General features: G+C 39.7%; 1 protein-coding gene across 1 annotated transcript in view; it reads right to left on the reverse strand.

Moving 5' to 3' along the window:
* The window catches only part of ZMAT4 (zinc finger matrin-type 4), a 361,795-nt gene extending 353,717 nt beyond the window's left edge, over nt 1-8,078 (reverse strand). Inside the window, exon 1 of the mRNA XM_063434627.1 lies at nt 7,786-8,078. Coding sequence (XP_063290697.1) covers nt 7,786-7,857 — 72 coding nt within the window. The 5' untranslated portion in view covers nt 7,858-8,078. The remainder of the gene's footprint in view (nt 1-7,785) is intronic.
* Between the last annotated feature and the right edge of the window lie 11,778 nt (nt 8,079-19,856).

The following is a 19,856-nucleotide window of genomic DNA, read 5'->3' on the forward strand; positions in this document are numbered from 1 at the left end:
ATGATACATCTTACTATCCCTTCCTGGACCAGGAATGAAAAGGTAGGTTTTAAAGAAGAGATTATAAGAAGTGGTAAAGACAGAGAATATAACTTGTTATGGTATCAATCTTGTCTTTGACATAAGCGACGAGATATTAAGCATGACCAAAGGGTGGAAAAAACTAAATATAAATTGGACAGGGACAAAGACAGTCGGGTGAAAGTAAGTTGATTGTTTCAGAGAAGTTCAATTTTTCAGCAGTGAATAAATTCATCTTCATACTTGGATGTCCTATTAACTACAATTCATGTCTAATGCTTTGCTCATTATATAATTTATGATATTCGAATTTATATCAGCAAGCCTCTGTAGGCTGTAGAAATTCTTACTCAGAATTGCAAAAACAGTTCAATGTGACCTACTAAGAGTTTATTTGTCATAATATAAAATAAAGCACACTATGTAATATATTTAAACAAGTACGCCGTGAGCTTACCTTGGATAGCAAAGGAAGGAACAAGTTAAGTAAAGGACAGCAAATTGTGGCTGCAACTATGGTAAATAAAATACTAAACAAATATATATGTTTGCTGAATGTGTAGGGGAAACTTAACTTTACCCCACATCTTTTTTAGTGAAGTCATAAAGGTTTAGTCTGTCAGTTCCCTCGGCACTGGAACGCAACTCCACCTCCTCTGATGTTACTGACGAGGCTGCGCTAATATTTCCCTATGGGGAAACAGCTGATCCTGGATGTCCTCGGACAGAGTTTGAGGAGGTCCAGCATCAGTTACCAGACCAAAAGTCCATTAACAGCCAGGAAGCACCTCCAGTGGGGGGTTGGCATATTTTTATTTAAATGTGTCACATGGTTACAGTCTGACAGCATTTCGGGAATCTGCATTTCCAAAAATTACATTTGATTCCTTACATTTTTATGTAAGAATGGTATTTGGAAATGTTTATTTTCTTTTATCATCAGTTGCACTTGATATAACAAAAAAATATAATTTGTCTCAGAACTCTAAAAAGTGTAGCAAAACAAAGAATACCATATACCGTAATTGCTAGTTCTTTCTCTAACCACAGTAGACAAAACTCTACAAACTGTGCATGCTTATATATTTTTGTACATGAATATTTACATGAAATTATTGTTTTGACTTAAGCGTATGAAGCTGTGACTCCCACGTTTCAAATTGTTACCTTTATTAGAAAACCACTTATATATTTGATATTTTATAGTGTAGTGATTATAATGTCATAGGGCAATGTCATTGTTTCCCTATTTGCCAATTAACCACAGTAAAAATCAGATGTATTAACAATCTAACATTATCATATTTTGTTTGCTTAACCTCTATTTCCCAATATATTCTGGGTATAAGCCCATTGCTGGATTACAGAGTAACACACACTCCAATGGATACCTCAAGCTGACAGACAAAATTCTACAGTTGTACCTTCAATTTCCAAGAAGTGAACACTAAATATCAATATATACTTTTCATACAGCACTTTGGCACTGAACAAGACAGACTTAACTTTGTCAGCTGCCAGAGGTATGATAACCTTTTAGAGCAGAATATAATGTACAGATGGAAGGACTGAAATTTCATAATATCAAAGGTGCAAAGTAGGGACTCTGTCTCAGTATTTTTTCTATGCTTGACAAAGCTTGACAAAAGGAGGAGCTACCTATTATCAAGCTTGTCAAGCACCCAGCTATCACTAGTGACGGTGTTAGGGAAAAAAATAAAAGCTATCTCTATGTAGGATTCCACAGTCTCTCATGATCCTCCATGCACAAGAATACAGTGCTGATGTTGGCTCCTGGTAGCTAAAGTGCCAGGGCTGAAGAGGACTGGACAGAAGATGATGGCACCCATATCCTAGCTTTGCCTGCCCCGCATGGCCACTAGACCACCAACCGCAATTAAACCAATGGGGATCTTTGCAGATTATGCAAAGACCCCAGATGGTGCCAAAGCTGCTTTATAGTCCAAACATTCACTCATGGCTGCCTGAGCAAAACAGTGGTACTTCGGATATCTGCCTGCTCAACCAAAGCGATGATTGCAATTTATGCGTTACAGCACTTGTGAACAGGAATCCGCACTGGAGTAGAGCAACCTGCAGCAGCTATCGCAGGACCTGCCTTTGACTTGTATCAGGCCAGCCCTGTCCTCAATGGACCTCGGGGAAGCCACCCACACTGCGAGATATAGACAGAGCTGCAGAAGATGCCTCCCCCTTTATACAAACAATACAAACAGCCCACACAAAAATACATGCACAGTCTCAAAACCAAACACACCACCACTGATAATCAACATACACGTGCACAACCTCACAAGCAGACTCTCTCGCATGCAATACCACAAGCAGCCCCACACATACACACACACCACCAAACACACAATGTGACATTTCATCCACACATACAATTACACAAGCAGCAGTGTACACAGTCCACATTCATAGGTATTACACACAATGCCTAAAACTACTCATGGACATATACAATATAACATACCACAAAGAGACTGCAGTACCCATAACTAACACAAGTACAATCCGGCAACATACACACCTCAATTTAATGAGCTAGGACCGGCACGCAAAGGGACTTCCATTTCTTGTTTTGGCACAGTACTACTAAAAGGTAGCCTACCCCCTGTCCTAGATACTACTATGTAGCAGGATGTAAACATGAACATATACTATAGAACATATGCACAAATACAACATTACAAAGCAACTACAGCACACATAAATAACACAAGTACAATACAGCAACATACACACATAATACATAATATGTTAATCATATTAAACATGCAATATGTTATCTATGAGAATTATAAGATATACATTTTTAAGTGATCATAGCATGATGAAAATGTATAGAGTGATAGACAGTTACATATTGTATTATACAGAGCATAAGATGTAAAGACAATCATATTACTAATTATATGCAACTTGTTTTCACACTGGTAAAAATACTTCCAAATTGCAGATATTTACATGCATTACCCTGAATTTACCCAGCAGCATTTAGCACAGTGTACTAATTTAAGCAGATTACATATTGAATTAACTACTGTCCTTTATTTGTTCCCTAGGTGTCATGCTTTTGACCTTTTGAAAATTGAGCAGGCACGGTTATGGAATAATTGTTCTGGGAAAATTGCCTGCTAGTTGAACAATTAGTTGGGCTTATGTGAATACAGAAAAAACTTGGGCACACTGTTGTTACAGAACCAAGAGAATAGCACAGTGATGCTGTTGCCCATAAGCTTTCAAGGTCACCTGATCTAAGCTTTAGTTCCTGGCAAAAAAGAATGAATATTTAAAGGTGTGGACTCATTTAAACATCATAGAATGAAAGGTGTATTGTGTAAACTGAATGAGGGAAGCATGGCTTAGAATGTCTAGATATTTTTCATACATAGTTTTGTTGTTTTATTTTTAATTATTTTATTTTCTATTTATTAATTTTTTTTTACATTATCCGCCTGTTATTTCAATAGGCAGATCATGTTTTCTAACTTTGCACTGCATGTATGGTGACATTATTAGTGCAATTATTTACCATAATAAATGGGCCTGGGTACAGTCTGGGGGCCCTTAAATTCGGCAGAATTGGGACATGCCCTACTTTGCCTGAGATTGCTGGGAACTACATGCCTGATCGTCACCTGCCGATGCCAGCTGAAATAGCTGCTACCTAGGACTGTAACTCCCACTAACCTAAGGCAATAATACTCTAAGCCATAACCTGTATGCTACAGTAACACTATAATCAAATGTTACAGTACTCAAACACTAGTCGCTAATCCTTGCCCTACGCTAACCATGCATTTTGGGTTGTTATTTTTTTTTCTTCTTTTCCATTATTTTCTGTTATGTATCTTGTATTGTGTAAGCGTTGTGACTATTAGTTTGTAATATTCTTTCTTGGATTGTTTGTTTTTGGACTGACGGACATATGGAGCATTTTATATTTTTTTTCCTTAATATAGAGGTTATTGTGTACACTAAACGATAACCTGTATGCTATAGCAACACAATCATTAAATATTACAGTACACAGACACTAACACCACTCTGCCAAACCAACACTAACAAACTTAAAAAGCAAAGCGTTAAGGTAATGTATGAGTTAATGTTTAGTGACAGTGTTGGTGTAGTTTACGAGTTAACGTTTAGTCATAGTACAAGGTAAAGGTTAATGTTGATTATAGTGTAGTCTAGTGTATAGTCTGGATAAATTTGCAGTGTGGTTTAGTGTGCTAGCATAGTATATGTGAAGGTATTTACTGTCATTATAGTGCTGCCTGAGGTTAGAGAGAGTTATAGTCCTGGGTAGCAATTTCAGCTGCCCGAGATCAGGAACCTCAGAGTGCACAGGATGAACAGCAATGCACACTGTACAGAGTCTAAAAAAGAGAGAGAGAGAGAGAGAGAGAGAGAGAGAGAGGATACATAATGGTGAAACATGCATTATGAGAAAATAGTGCCATCTAGGGGGTCTGGAGACACCATAATAAATCATAAGGCCAAAGGTCAAACAGTATAAATGTCTCACTGTTCATATTTTTTTTATATTACACAATATTTGAAGCTTTGAGTTTGTGTGGGGATTAAAGGTTCGCATTAGGGTACTTTATTGGTTAATGTCTAGCGTTCAGGTTTAATTTGTAGTGTTGGGATGATGTTTAGGTGTAGTGTAGTGTATTAGGGTAATGTGTAATGTTGAGTTTAATGTGCATTATAATGTGGAACGGTAGTACAGGGCTAACTGCGACAGACATTTAATATTGAACTAATATTACACTGAAACGTTTGTTAGAACATAGATCATGTTACCTATTGCTCCCATTTCTGTCTAGTTCTAGTTTATTTTTGTTTTACAGTCTCTCACACACTATCTACACTCACACTCTGGTGGCTACCCACTAACAAGAGTAAGAATTGCCAGGGATTGAAAGTGAATTTTAAATGTAAAAAAAAAAAGATAGCCAAACTGTAAAAAAAAAAATTATTCAAGTCAACCAAGTTTCCAGTTGACTACTTTGGCCTTAAATTTAAAATCCACTTTGAATTCCCAACAGTTATCACTTTAGTGAGTACCCTGCTAGTCTCCAAACTGAAGTTTCCATAAGGAACCTCCTGTGAATTTCCAAGTCCATCGAATACGTGAAAACAAACCAGCTTAAGAATTTGCAACTTAAGGGTTTTTCATGATATGATTTGCAATGTTTCTCACCCTGCAATTTCCAAGGGTGAGGGGATGTAAAATACAAAACATGGGTTGAGAGCATTGGGATACTCTGCAATAAATATAGTTATACATAGTAAGCAACCAATGAAGAATGACCATATGAAGAAAAAAAAACTTTGGTCATGAAAAAAAAAGTCTAAAAAGATGTGCATTTAATCCAATGGTAAATCAGGAAAACAGATCACATAAGGCGAGACTGGCCCCTCGCCTGCGGTGATCATATGGTTTCATAACAAATAGGAAAACGCTCACAAAATATTGTATATTTGTAATAGAATTCTTTTGTCAACATTTTCAATTTCAAGCTATTTGGAGCAAACATTGTACATGATACATTGTATAGCTTAAATCCTTGTCCTTATTGAAAAGTGCTTCTTGTGTAAACTGTAAGCACTAGAAAAGTAGCCTATTGTTAGATTTCCCATAATCCTTTCCAAGCCATTGACATCCCTGATCTACAGCCATTCTTCAGAAACACTAGCAATGCGCATTCATATTCATCTTCCATTGAGTGATACATTGAAAGTATCAATATAACATTTATCTGAAATATGCTATTAGGATAGGCTGGCCATTACTGCAATGAGTCATTGGATCTCAGAATGACCATAAAAGCAAAAGTAAAAAATAACTGAAATGAACGTAAATAGAGGTCTTTTGCAGTTTCAGTATTCCTTCAATTTTCACAGATAATAGAGAGAGAGAGAGAGAGAGCACACAACTTTTAATAAATTAAATTCCACCATTCAAGCACTAGGGAATAATTACTTTCCTATGAAAACTATAAGTGTTTTCACACTGGATACTTTATAAAGCTTATTGATCACTTGAAATTGAGGTTCAATAGAAATGTACAAGCGGTTATCAATGTAGAGCAATCTTTTCTGACTTTCTCCAGATTTATTCTTCTACAAGTCGTCAACAATTATTGGCATGTGCATTGCAATTTCACAAACAAAATTCCAACCCATGCTATTATCTGTAGGCCCTTGATCACAATATAGAACTATACTGTTCTAATTTAGGATAATATTATGGTGCATCACTTTTTATTGGAATCCACTAATAGAGGTCATATGAATATGTCATAGGAACCTGAGAATATACTATTGGTTATCACCCACTCCCGAAAGTATGTGTCTTGCTCCTGCACATTACTTTATCTAGTCTCTCAGACTTAAAGACTCTGTGGCAACTGCTACATCATGCATAACCCACTGGATCAATTCAATTGCATGACAAGCCAAAACGTCTACATTACACATGGTAGTCAGACACATAATCTAATTTGGAATTATTTTCTTATATCACAAGCAGATTTAAAAACACAGAGCTAAAATATGCATTCTACAGTTAAGACAGGGATTATGTGCAGTTCAAAGTGAATTAGAAGTGGACGAAATTGTCTATATACATATATAGATATAGATAGTAACAGAACGTAAAACGGACTACAAACATACATGATGTTGATATATCTGTACATTTACTTAGTTTAAATAAAATTGTAGCAAATACATGTGAGCATAGTTTGATTCGAAAAAACAAACTTGTATAATATTAATTGTACATTCAGTTAATAGTCATCTCAAGTCCTGGAGCGTGTGTTTGGTATTGGTATATTTACATAAATGTACACATTAGTCATATTAACATGATTACTTAGCCAGACACCAATAGATATATAAAAAAAAAAAATACAATGTTCTCTCTCTTGCTAACCTTTCTGCTTGTGAATCCAGAAGGGTGCTAAATAATGCCAGCAAACCCCCCCTCGCTGAGTTTAACACTATCAGCAGTTGTGAAAACTTCCTATTACACATTCCAGTAAGCTGTGCTTGTTTTCCAACTCCAAATGAATCCAGAATCCCAGCTCTAAAGATGCTCACCCCTCTCAAAACAAGAAACCTGTTTCACATAAACGCTTGCACAGTTGTACCATAAAGAGTCCTATTAAGAAAATGTGTATAGCTCTGGGTGATTTCGACTTAGCCTTTGGCAGAAGTGGGATTGTGAAAGGCACATTGAACAGCCCTTAACGTTCCATCCTATGGTGATGCTAGGATACATTGTAAAAGGGCAAACTGTGATTTCAGGAGCTGTCCACCGTTACATGGTGCTGAAATCGCTGACCACCTGGTCTGACCTGCTACATCTGTTTCAAAGCAACTCTAGTATGAGTAATTAGCACATGTGCCAGTAAACCCTTGGAAAACAGGATGCTGATGCAGTTTAGAAATTAATGCCACTGTCATTTGCTCTCAACAAACATGCAACTATGTATCCGCATATTTACATCGAGTTGGGTGCTCTGCATGGTAGCTGGGCTCAATCTGGGCTGATTTAAAGGCACCTAGAGCACATTTGCTTCCTAGTACATCTCTCCTAGAGGGACACAGGGCTCGGTGTAAATAGGAGTACGACTTCTAATCCGGGGGCCATGTGATACCTCTATGGAAATCATCCCAGCTCTATCCCAAACAAAGGAGCAGAAATAGCTGCCGAAAACTTACATTGGCTTGCTGTGTCCCTGCTGTTCCGATCAAGGTGTCCCTGGTAGGTTTGCCAACACAGACTGGATGCATCCAATCCCTTTTAATAGTCTCGCTTTGCCAGGGTGCCTTTGCCTCTGTTCTCCTTGCACTGTCACGTTGCTCAGAGCTGATGTGATTGATTTTCAGAGCTGTTTGTGTGTGAGAGAGTGTGTGTGTTGTGTTTAGCAAAAGAGCAGAGCACTCTCTGCCTCACCCACTTACACACACACACAGAGAGAGACACCGAGATATACAAGCAGGGGCTGGGGTATAGGGGCTCCACTACAGCGAATTAAAGCTCCGTCTTCCTCAGTGTGTGATCCATTGTGAATGCAGTGCGACCAGCAATGAGCAGCACAGATTCACTCACTTGTTCAGTACTGTCCTAGCTGATGGAAGGCTAACAGTAGCAGCATGACCGTGTACCCTGTTCCAAATAGAACCTAGGATAGAGTGAGCTGCGTGCACCTTGTACAAATTAACTTCATGCTTATACACACGTTAAAATCCGAGCTAAAATAAAAAAAACACCACATTTCTCTTCTAGTTTTTTTTTTTTGTTTGTTTGTTTGTTTTTTTAAGGGGGGCTTGAGTGAGATAAGGAGGTGATGACCACGTGATCTTGAACCTAACTGTTAAACTATTAATTTTATTATTGCTGTTATGGAGAGGAACCTTATCACTGGATTTTTGGAAAATGTATAAACTTGTATTTTATTACTAACTGCTGTGTGTATTCCCAAAGAGTCTTTCAATGGATCCACAATAGTTATACATATTGGAATATAAATGGAAATCTATCTCATCCTCTATTCTGGACTCTATACATATATAGTATATACAGTGCAAATGTATTTCATATACAGGTAGAGAGGGAGAGGGTAAGGACAGAGAGAGAGGGAAGGATGGGCTGAAAATGATTGAGATAAAAGAGAAAGAAGACAGAGGAGGGGGTTAAACACAGTTACAAGAAAACACAAAAAAAGAGTTAGAGATAAATACACCAATTTTATAGACAGGAGAGAGAAGGAATCAAGAGAGACAATGTTCATCCTTCCAGGAGCCATAATATAGCACAAATAATGCCATAAGCTGAAGATTCAGCTATGCATACCATGAAACCCATTACATTTTCTATTTATTCAATGCAACTTTATTTGATTTGCTTCCAAGTTTCCTGCAGTTGCTTTCTTTTACAGTTATCAATGCTTCCCAGCTGACAGCTCTATTGTCTATTTCCTTCTCCTATTGGTGGGAGCCTGAGACCTGCTCTGAATACCTGCACTGATACACCACACCAGCTATAAATGTATAATGAAATCACTTGAATATTTGCCTTCACTCATATTGTTGGTAATATGTTTTCTTTCTGGGATGCTTTTCAATGTTCCCCAGCTGACTGTGTGTATGCATAGATTTATACATAGAAACACAGAATGTGACGGCAGATAAGAACCATTTGGCCCATCTAGTCTGCCCAATATTTCAAAATACATTTAATTAGTCCCTGGCCTTATCTTATAGTTAGGATAGCCTTTTGCCTATCCCACGCATGTTTAAACTCCCTCACTGTGTTAACCTCTACCACTTCAGCTGGAAGGCTATTCCATGCATCCACTACCCTCTCAGTAAAGTAATACTTCCTGATATTATTTTTAAACCTTTGCCCCTCTAGTTTAAGACTATGTCCTCTTGGTGTGGTAGTTCTCCTTCTTTTAAATATAGTCTCCTCCTTTACTCTGTTGATTCCCTTTATGTATTTATTCATATACACCTTGTACTCTTCAGACTGCGCAAGCCTTATAAACGGTACGAAAAAATGTTCACATTTTTTTTCATAAGTTGCAGCTGCTATTAATAAAGCATTACTTAATTGCAGTTATAACTGAGTACAGTAAGATAATTAAGCGATGAAAGGTCTGCTAAATGTCAAAAGAAGGTAAGACAGTAATCAACATCCCAGATCAGCAGACCGTCTTTAATTAGTAAACGGATATGTTGTCCTGCAGTAATGCCAGTTTATCTTCACTGATGATGCTAACATTCTATGTTATTTTTCTTCAACTGTCACAGAGCTTCAGGGATCAAATAATATCTTTTTACGGAATGCTGCCACTGGGTTTGTATGAAGCAAAGCTCTCTACACTAAGACCAAAAAAGCCATTAAGACCAAGTTTGTCCATCCATCATCGGTTCCAAGAAACACAGGGGATTCTGCGATACGAGCACAGATGAATAAAAAGAACAAAAACCAAACAAAGACAATCAGTACCTCAGTATTTCTCAGATATTTATTTGTGCCCATGACAGAATATCCTGCAAAACCACACAGTTGGTTTCACACGGAGGACTAATTTTGCACAGTTCTGTCTGTGACTGTTTTCTGTGTTCTCATAGACATCGGTAAACATTACCAGGTAATAAAAGAAAATAAGTCTCTCTGGGCCTTCACAGTAGATCACCAGATCTCTCTGCACTCCACTACTTGATCATCATCTGCTTACTCACCAGTGTTAATTTTGTTGACTAACAATTTTAGTCTACTAAAATTTTTGAGATTTAGTCGACTAAAACTAAAACAATTCAGATGACTTAAATACGACTAAAAAATGGCTTTTTAGTCAAAAGACTATGACTAAAACCTGCCACCAAAATAACACTGGCAGGCAAGACACATGGGGGAGTAATGGAGAGAAAATAAGACACATGGTGGACTGGGGGTTGAGACACATGAGGGGTTGGAGGAATGAGACACATGAGAGGGCTGGGAGAATGAGACACATGAGAGGGATGGAAGAATGAGACACTTGGGGGGCCTGGGAGAAAGAGACACATGGATGGACTAGGGGGAATGAGCACATGGAAGGGCTCGGGGGGAATGCACACTTGGGGGATGAGATGTATGGAGGGCCTGAGTACACACACAAAGTGACACAGACGTGCTGGGGGGAAGAGACACACACATGGGGCTACAGAGAGAAAGAGACACAGAGCTGGGGTTTTAGTGAGTCCTCACAGTGCAAACAGTTTTATGCATTGCCTGTGTCCAGAGAGTCTACGCAGCTTAAATGTATTCCATGGGACTCTCTACAGGGCATACTGTATTGAGAGTCCCTGCAAAGGCTTGACTGTACTCCTGTTTTTGTGATTTGGTGTACTTTATAGAGTAGTTTCTCAACTCTACGCCTACTTCAGGGGGTACACCAAGAGGTGGCCGGCTGGGGACAATGGAGGCAGAGTCATTGAGGGAGTTGTACTCTTCATGATTTCACAGCACATCTCCCTCGCATGCTCTGCAGTGTTGGCAGGAGACGGGATATGTCTCACTCTGGCTCTGGCATCACTAAACAGCACATAAGGGGGCAGTGCTGGAAGAGGATGAAGATTACACAAGTCCCACACTGGACCCCAGGGAAAGGATCCACTCCAGCTCTCCCAAAGGTATGGAGGCTGGGTGGGCGTACATATAAATAAAAAGATATATATACTAATTTGTCTGTGTGAGAGAATCTGTATATGTCGGTCAGTGATTGTGTATGTCAGCGTGTGTGTCATTGTTTGGTTGGTAAGGGGTGCTGACCATAGCAGCAACTACTATTAATAAATGCAAAACAGATAACTCAATCTAAGAAAGAGAGCAGAGCCTCTGGATACACTGGCGGTTTGCACTGCAGCAAGCTCTAAAACACTGAGGGTAACAGCTGAAAGCAGCAAGCTATTGTACACTGAGTGTAACACAATATATAAGGACCAGACCTAAAACAGCAGTCTGGGTGCAGCATCCTACAATAGCACCACAGCAAGGTAGTGGTACTGTGATGAACTGCACCAGATGAGAGAAAAGAGAATCCCGACAGTGTGTCTGTCCGTGAATGTGTGTGTCTGTCAGTGAGTGTCAAATCAGCGAGGGTGTTTGTCAGTTACATAGTTACATAGGCTGAAAAGAGACATGTGTCCATCAAGTAAAGCCTTCCTCATATTTTTTGCTGATCCAAAAGAAGGCAAAAAAATAAAAACATTCTGAAGCACTTCCAATTTTGCAACAAACTAGGAAATAATTTTCCTCTTGACCCCAGAATGGCAGTCAGATTTATCTTTGGATCAAGAAGCTATTACCCTACATTGAAAAATTATATCCTTAAATATTCTGTTTTTTGCAAGTATGCATCTAGACGCTGTTTAAACATCTGTACGGACTGTGATAAAACCACTTATTCAGGTAGAGAATTCAATATCCTTATTGTTCTTATGGTGAAAAAATGTTTCCTTTGCCTTAGACTAAATCTTCCAGTCTAAACATATGACCTTGTGTCCTATTTAAAGTCCATTTTGTGAATAGATTTCCACACAATGGTTTGTATTGTGGATGTGTGTCTCTCTCAGTGAATGTGTGTGCGCATCTCTGTCTGTGTGTGTGTGTGTAAGCATGTTTGTCTGTGTCATGTGTGTCCGTGTGTCAAACCAGTGAGAGTGTGTCTGTCAGTTTGTGTGTGTGTCAGTGTCCTCTGTGTGTAAAAATGTGTCCGTTTCCTCTGTGTGTAAATGTGTGTGAGAGACATTGGCCACAGAACCAACTGAACAACCAAGTTTCCTGCAAAAGCCCAAGTCTGTTGTGTGTGACTTCTACTGGGCCAACTATGCTCTATAAATCACGTGGTGCACAAGCAAATTTTATGTGATTTCCGAAGATTGTAGATAGCATTTCAACACCTTAAATGGATACAGTAAGCACAAAAACAACTTTAGGACCAACTAGGTACGTTCGACAATAAATTGTCATTAACGACCTCGGACGTACCTGCTACGTCCGATTGCTAATAGCCACTTACCTGATCGCTGGCGATCCCCTTGCCGGCGATCCCCCGCCGGCGATCGTGATCCTGGGGTCTGCCAGGGAGCTTAGGCAGATCCCTACGGCCTGATCCAACCCTCTGATGCCATGTGATCACGGCTTGTGCAGTGTCTGCAGGGGGCCTGCCTGTGCTCTCGGGCAGTCCCCCTAATGCCTGCAGAAAAGTTTTACAAAGTTTGTAAAACTTAAATAAAAGTTTAAAACATACATAAATCATTATTAAAAGTGTATTTTCATATTAATCTATATAATTATATAATACACGTTAATTGTATATATATATATAAATATAGAAAAACAGAAGGGAAGGCTGCTCTCCGGACTTTAAAACATAAAAACTTTTATTCAATTATGATTAAAAAACGACCAACGTTTCGGTCCCCGTTCGGGACCTTCCTCAGGGTCAAAAAATAGAACAGCAGAACAATACAGTACAGTGCATCAGTGACCATTTTATACCAAAATAATCAATAAGTTTACTCACTCAGGTGTGTTTCCGTGCGTTCCCGCCATCACCCTGTGCTCTTCCGGGTATGCGCGCGCATCCATGCGCATCACGCCCCCTCCATTACGTGCCTACGTATTGGTTTACCCATCACCCTGGATACCATATCAACAAAACAGCCCGTTCGTGAAAACTGGTCTGTGATCAACAGGATGAGAGATTCCACAAATATACTTTGAAAAAAAGTGCATAAAAGTGCTTCTAAATAAATAAAACACAGGGTGATGGCGGGAACGCACGGAAACACACCTGAGTGAGTAAACTTATTGATTATTTTGGTATAAAATGGTCACTGATGCACTGTACTGTATTGTTCTGCTGTTCTATTTTTTGACCCTGAGGAAGGTCCCGAATGGGGACCGAAACGTTGGTCGTTTTTTAATCATAATTGAATAAAAGTTTTTATGTTTTAAAGTCCGGAGAGCAGCCTTCCCTTCTGTTTTTCTACATTATTTGGAGCTCTGGTGGTGCGCCCGGCATTGGACTGCCTTTAAGCGTGAGTGCAGGGGATACTTCTATTTTATATATATATATATATATATATATATATATATATATATATTTAAAATAAAAATAATCAATACATAAATGTAAAATAAATAATAAAAAAATGTAATTAGATTAAATTTGAAAAAATATATATATGGGTTTAAATTTGTTCTAACTGTATTTTGATATTAATATACATATATATTTAAATCAAAATACATTTAGAATGACGTTATAAATACATATCCCCTTAACAACCGCTAGGTACGTCCGACAAAAAATGGCAAATAGGAGCCCTGGACTTACCTGAACAGGCGATCCGCAGTGATCACAGTCGAGGGGGGCTGACAGAGGCCCCCAGGCTGCTAAAAAGTAAAAAAGTAAAAAGTAAAAAAAAAACATATATACGTATAATATATTATAAAATAATTTTATAATATATTATACATATATAATGCATATATATGATTTCATTATAAGTGTACTTTGAGATATATACATATTTATATATCAAAATACACTTATAATGAAATCATATATATGCATTATATAATATATTATAACATGCTTTAATTATTTTATAATATATTATACATATAAAGGAAATAAAAGAGTGTCTGTGTATATATATATATATATATATATATATATATATATATTTCCTGGCCATATCCATGGCAGCACAACAATGGGTAGCTCCTCCCCTATCCCTAATTTAGACAGGAACTAATTAAAATTAATGGTATAAATATCCCCTCCTACCTCCTCCTCCCTCAGTCTTTTTGTTCCTGTCCTATCCCTATAGGACCAACCTAGTCTATTCAGGACTATAATCAGTTTTTCTTTTTGGCTTACCTGAGGGTCTTTACCTTCTATCCCCAAGGGAGTTCAGCCTCTCTTCCTTGGGAAGCTTCAGTATCCGGCCCTGTGCAAAGGTGTCCCCCTGAAGACACCCCCTTAGTGACCGGGGGTAGACTTGCTGTGACCCTAGGGGTAGCAAGAGAAAATTATGCCAATTAATCTTATTCCCTGCAGTGACCAAGAGGTAGCAGGAAGTGGCAAGAAGACTTCATCCTGAAGGATCCTTATCTTCTCCATATTGACAGCCCACATGTATGTATACAGACAAATACTTTTTATTTCAATGTATTTTGTATACTTGTATATGTGGGTTTCCCCTCCTGCCTTGGAATGATTGTTACTTACTTTTTGGGATTTCGTCCGTTTTGCGGCGTCCTGTAGTTTCTTTTGCGCATGTGCGTTCGGCTCGCGCGTGTCCGCTGACCTAGTTACGTGCACGCCGAATTCGCGCATGCGCCCGGTATTGCCATCCATTACAGCGAGCCCGGCTTCCGGGTTGTTGCCGCGCATGCGCACATGTTACTTTACGGGTCTCCCCGTTCGGAGCATGCGCGAATAGGTAGTGACGTCACGAGTGATGTCATAGGCCTATTTAAGCGCCAAATTCGATTGCGGTCTTTGCCTGATTGATTTTTTGGGTCTAATAAGGTTTCTTCTGTGCGGTATTGCAAGTTTGATTAGTTCCAACGAATTCCGGTTTCTCTTAAGGTAGGCTTTACATCTTAAAGGTGTATACTCATTTTTTTTTTATATATTCCTTTTCCGCACTAATGATCAATCCTTTTGCCAGATAATTTCAATATGGAGAAAGAGAAAAGAAAATCAATATCTTCGGATTCTGACTCTTCTGGATATAAAAATAGGTCACACTCTAAGAGTTTTAGGTAAGCCATGTCTATTTCATTCCTATGTTGTAAGTGTAACAACTAAAACTAAAAGAGAGCTAATATATGGTATTTTCCCTGTCATGATAGTTCTACGGGAAAGAAAATGATGAGACCATCCAAGGGAAAGTCTCCAAAAAGGAATCAATGCGAAGCCTGTAATAACAAGCCGTTGGAAGGCAAACGATTATGCGGAGAATGTTTATCGGAAGCAGCCGGAACATCTAATCCTTCATCTGAAATTAAGCAATTCATTAAACAAGCGGTGGCTCAGGGCATTAAAGAAGCGGGTACGAGAACCAAGAGACCCCGGTTACATGACCCTTCTGACTACCAACAAAACCTCTCATCAGACGAATCCATAGATATGGAGTCATATCAGGGTAGTTTCTTATCTTCAGAGGAAGAAGAAACTCAAGCTCCCACTGATTTTCTTGAGCCAGCACAAGTAGATCATCTCATCTACAGAGTCCGCAAATCCCTGAGTTTGAAAGTGACAACCTCGGAGCAGTCGACTTCCAATCGTTATTTCTCTGACTTGAGAAAAAAGAGAGCAACCTTTCCTGTGCATGACACCATTAAAGAATTGATTAAGGACGAATGGTCCAATACTGATAAAAAGCTTTCAGCACAAGGCAGAATCTCTCGTCTCTACCCTTTCGACAAGTCTGACTCATGCAATTGGGATAACGCCCCTAAAGTGGATGCTGCGGTGGTTAGGCTGGCAAAACATACCACATTACCAGTCGATGATGCGGGCTCATTTAGGCACCCTATGGATAAAAAGATGGACTTGCACCTGTCAAAAGCGTATGTAGCAGCGGGTACTGGCTTTCATCCTGCCGTAGCCCTTACGTCAGTATCCAGGGCTTTGAAAATATGGATTGAAAATTTAGAAGAAGATATCAGAGATGGGAGAAGCAGATCTTCTCTGTTGGAAAAGCTGAATGATATTAAACTGGCTGTCGACTTTACCTCGGAATCCTCGGTTGATATGGTGAAGGCATTAGCAAGAAACATGGCTCTCTCAGTCTCAGCCAGAAGAGCTTTGTGGCTTAGATCTTGGTCCGCAGACTCATCATCGAAGTCTAGCCTATGTGCCCTTCCCTTTTTTGGAGAAATGCTGTTTGGTAAAAATCTAGACGATTGTATCAAAAGAGCTGCAGAAGGGAAACGTGCTTTTCTCCCACAAGACCGGAAGACCCGTGGATCCTTTCGAGCCAGAAGGTACTCAGAATACCCCTCCTTTCGAGATACCAGATCATATAAACCTGGTAGGGAATATGGTAGATCTATTCCTTGGAGAGGAGGTCATTCTTCCAGCAGAGGAGGTAGATCCAGGGGTTCTTCTTTCCACAAGAAGCCTTTATGACAAAGACATGGGCCAATCTGGGGGAGTAGGTGCCCGTCTACTACTATTCCAAGAGAGATGGATACATTCAGTTCAAGACAGATGGGTATTGGATATAATACAAAGAGGCTATCTTCTGGAGTTTGCCAGATTACCACCACCTCACTCTTTCCAAAGGACAAATTGGCCAGGCAATATAGAAAAAAGAGCCACTCTAAAGAAATTTATATCGTCCCTTCAGGAGGATGGAATTATTGTTCGAGTCCCACGGGATCAGCAGACGCAGGGGTTTTACTCCCATATCTTTCTCACCAAAAAATCCACAGGAGGTTGGAGGCCAATTCTCGACTTAAGCAGGTTAAACAAGTTCTTGGACATAAGGAGGTTCAAAATGGAATCCCTTCAATCCATTGTGAAAGCTGTTTTCCCAGGTCAGTGGCTCATGTCGATAGACCTGGCAGATGCGTACTTCCATATTCCCATCGCACTCCAGCATCAAAAATTCCTCAGGTTCGCAGTGGAAGGAGGTCACTTTCAATTCCGTGCTCTCCCTTTCGGGCTAAGCACGGCTCCACGTACTTTCACAAAGGTTCTGGTGGTTCTAATCGCAGAACTCAGAAAAAGGGGAATAGCAATATATCATTACCTGGACGATATATTGATTCTTGCAGAAAACAGAGATATTCTAAACGAACACGGCCTTTTTTGTTTACAGTTTCTTCAGCAGCACGGTTGGAAGATCAACATCTCCAAAAGCAATCTGACCCCATCTCAGAGTATGATATACCTAGGAGCTTCATTCAACACGGCAATAGGTTTGATTCAACTGTCCCCAGAAAGAGGTATGAAAATTATGAGAAAAAGCAAAGACATGTCGGCATACAGTGTTTCCTCAGCAGAGAAAGCTATGAGTCTCCTGGGATCAATGTCTTCCACCATAGGTCTAACGAGATGGGCCCAATGGAGGATGAGGCCTTTTCAAAGGAATTTCCTTTATCAATTCAAAGGGGGGAATCTGTCTCAGCCTATAAGCATCCCTCCTCACGTGCAGAGGTCCTTGAAATGGTGGACACAGAAGAAATCTATCTTCAAAGGTTTTCCTCTAGGAAACATCCCATGGACCATCATAACCACAGACGCCAGCCAATGGGGTTGGGGAGCCCATCTTCAGGACAATTATGTCCAAGGAAGATGGTCCTTTTTGACTGTCAACACTCCTTCGAATGTCCTAGAGCTTCTGGCAGTTTTCAAGGCTCTGAAACAATTCCAACATCTGCTGCTTCACCATTGGGTCAAAATCAGAACAGACAATGCCACGGTAGTGGCATATATAAACCATCAAGGAGGAACAAGGAGTTGCAGAATGATGAGGATTATGAAACCGCTAATGTCCTGGGCACAAGTGAATTTGGAGGGCATCTCTGCAGTACATCTCCCGGGCATTCAGAATTCGGTGGCAGATTTCCTCAGCAGGGTGAGACTAGACCCAGGGGAGTGGAGCCTATCTACCGAAGTATTCCATCAGATTGTGCGGAAATGGGGCCTTCCACAGATAGATCTGATGGCTACAAGCCACAACAGAAAGGTCAAGAACTTCTTCTCGAGAGTTCCAGATCCTCAAGCAATCGGAAGAGATGCACTAACATGCAGTTGGGAATTCGACCTAGCCTACGCCTTTCCCCCGAAACCTCTAATTTTTCCGCTACTGAGGAGATTACGTCAAGAGAAAGGATCATTGATTCTAATAGCACCTTTTTGGCCACGCAGACCTTGGTTTCCTCTGCTTCTAAGTCTGTGCACAAAAGACCCATGGAGCCTTCCAGCTGTTCCGTTTCTGCTACAACAGGGCCCAATTCTTCATCCAAACCCAGCATCCCTTCTTCTGATGGCTTGGTACTTGAAAGGGAAGGGTTGAAGAATAAAGGGTTTTCAAGAGCAGTAATCGAGACCCTTTTGCAAGCGAGGAAGAAATCCACTTCATCAACTTATTACAGGATCTGGGATGTATTCTCTTCATGGGCCAGTTCAAGGTCTTTGGATATTCTAAATCCTTCGACCAATGATATATTAGAATTCCTGCAATCTGGTTTAGAAAAGGGATTGAGTTATAATACCTTAAAGGTCCATGTTTCAGCCCTCTCGGCTTTGACTAATCACAGATGGGCATTGGATTCTGACATAGCGAGATTTATAACTGCAGTCATGAAGATTAAGCCTCCCATTAAGTCTATTACTCCCCCATGGGATTTACCTCTGGTCCTTAAGGCTCTTAAATCTGTTCCTTTTGAACCCTTGGAGTCTATTACCGGTCATCTTCTCACTATCAAAACAGTTCTCTTGGTGGCTCTAGCCTCTGGTAGAAGAGTGTCGGATCTTCAGGCTCTTTCGGCGGAAGAACCTTTTATTATTTTTCATAAAGACAGGGTCGTCCTAAGAACTGTCCCTGAATTCCGTCCCAAGGTTACTTCGGAGTTCCATATGAATGAAGAGATAGTACTTCCAGCCTTGTGCTCTAATGAGACGAATGACGAAGAAGACACCGATTTGTTGAATATCGACTTAGTGAGGTGTCTCAGGATTTATGTTCAGAGGTCCTCAGAATGGCGTATTTCCAAAAGTCTTTTTGTGGTCCCCAACGGCTCTAGGAAGGGTTTGCAAGCTTCAAAAGACTCTATCAGTAGATGGATTGTTTCTGCCATAATCCAGTCATATAACGCGTCTAATACGGAAATTCCTATAGGTTTGAAAGCGCACTCTACGCGTTCTCTCTCCTCTTCCTGGGCAGCTGCTGCTAAAGTGTCTACTGAACTGATTTGTAAGGCTGCCACTTGGTCGTCTTCTAACACTTTTATCAGACATTATTGTTTAGACATCAGGGCTGGTAAATATGATACATTTGGCAGATCTGTTCTCTCTGCAACAAATAATTGATTGACCTCTTATATTGTTCATCACGTGTGAATTTTGGTGATAATACACTTGCATTATATAATATTTTGTCTGAGTTTTTATTTCCCTCCCTTGGTTTTAAGCTTGGGTATTACCCATTGTTGTGCTGCCATGGATATGGCCAGGAAAGAGTAAAATTTACTCATACTTACCGTAATT

Source organism: Pelobates fuscus, chromosome 10 (assembly GCF_036172605.1).
Source record: "Pelobates fuscus isolate aPelFus1 chromosome 10, aPelFus1.pri, whole genome shotgun sequence".
NCBI classification, from domain to species: domain Eukaryota; kingdom Metazoa; phylum Chordata; class Amphibia; order Anura; family Pelobatidae; genus Pelobates; species Pelobates fuscus.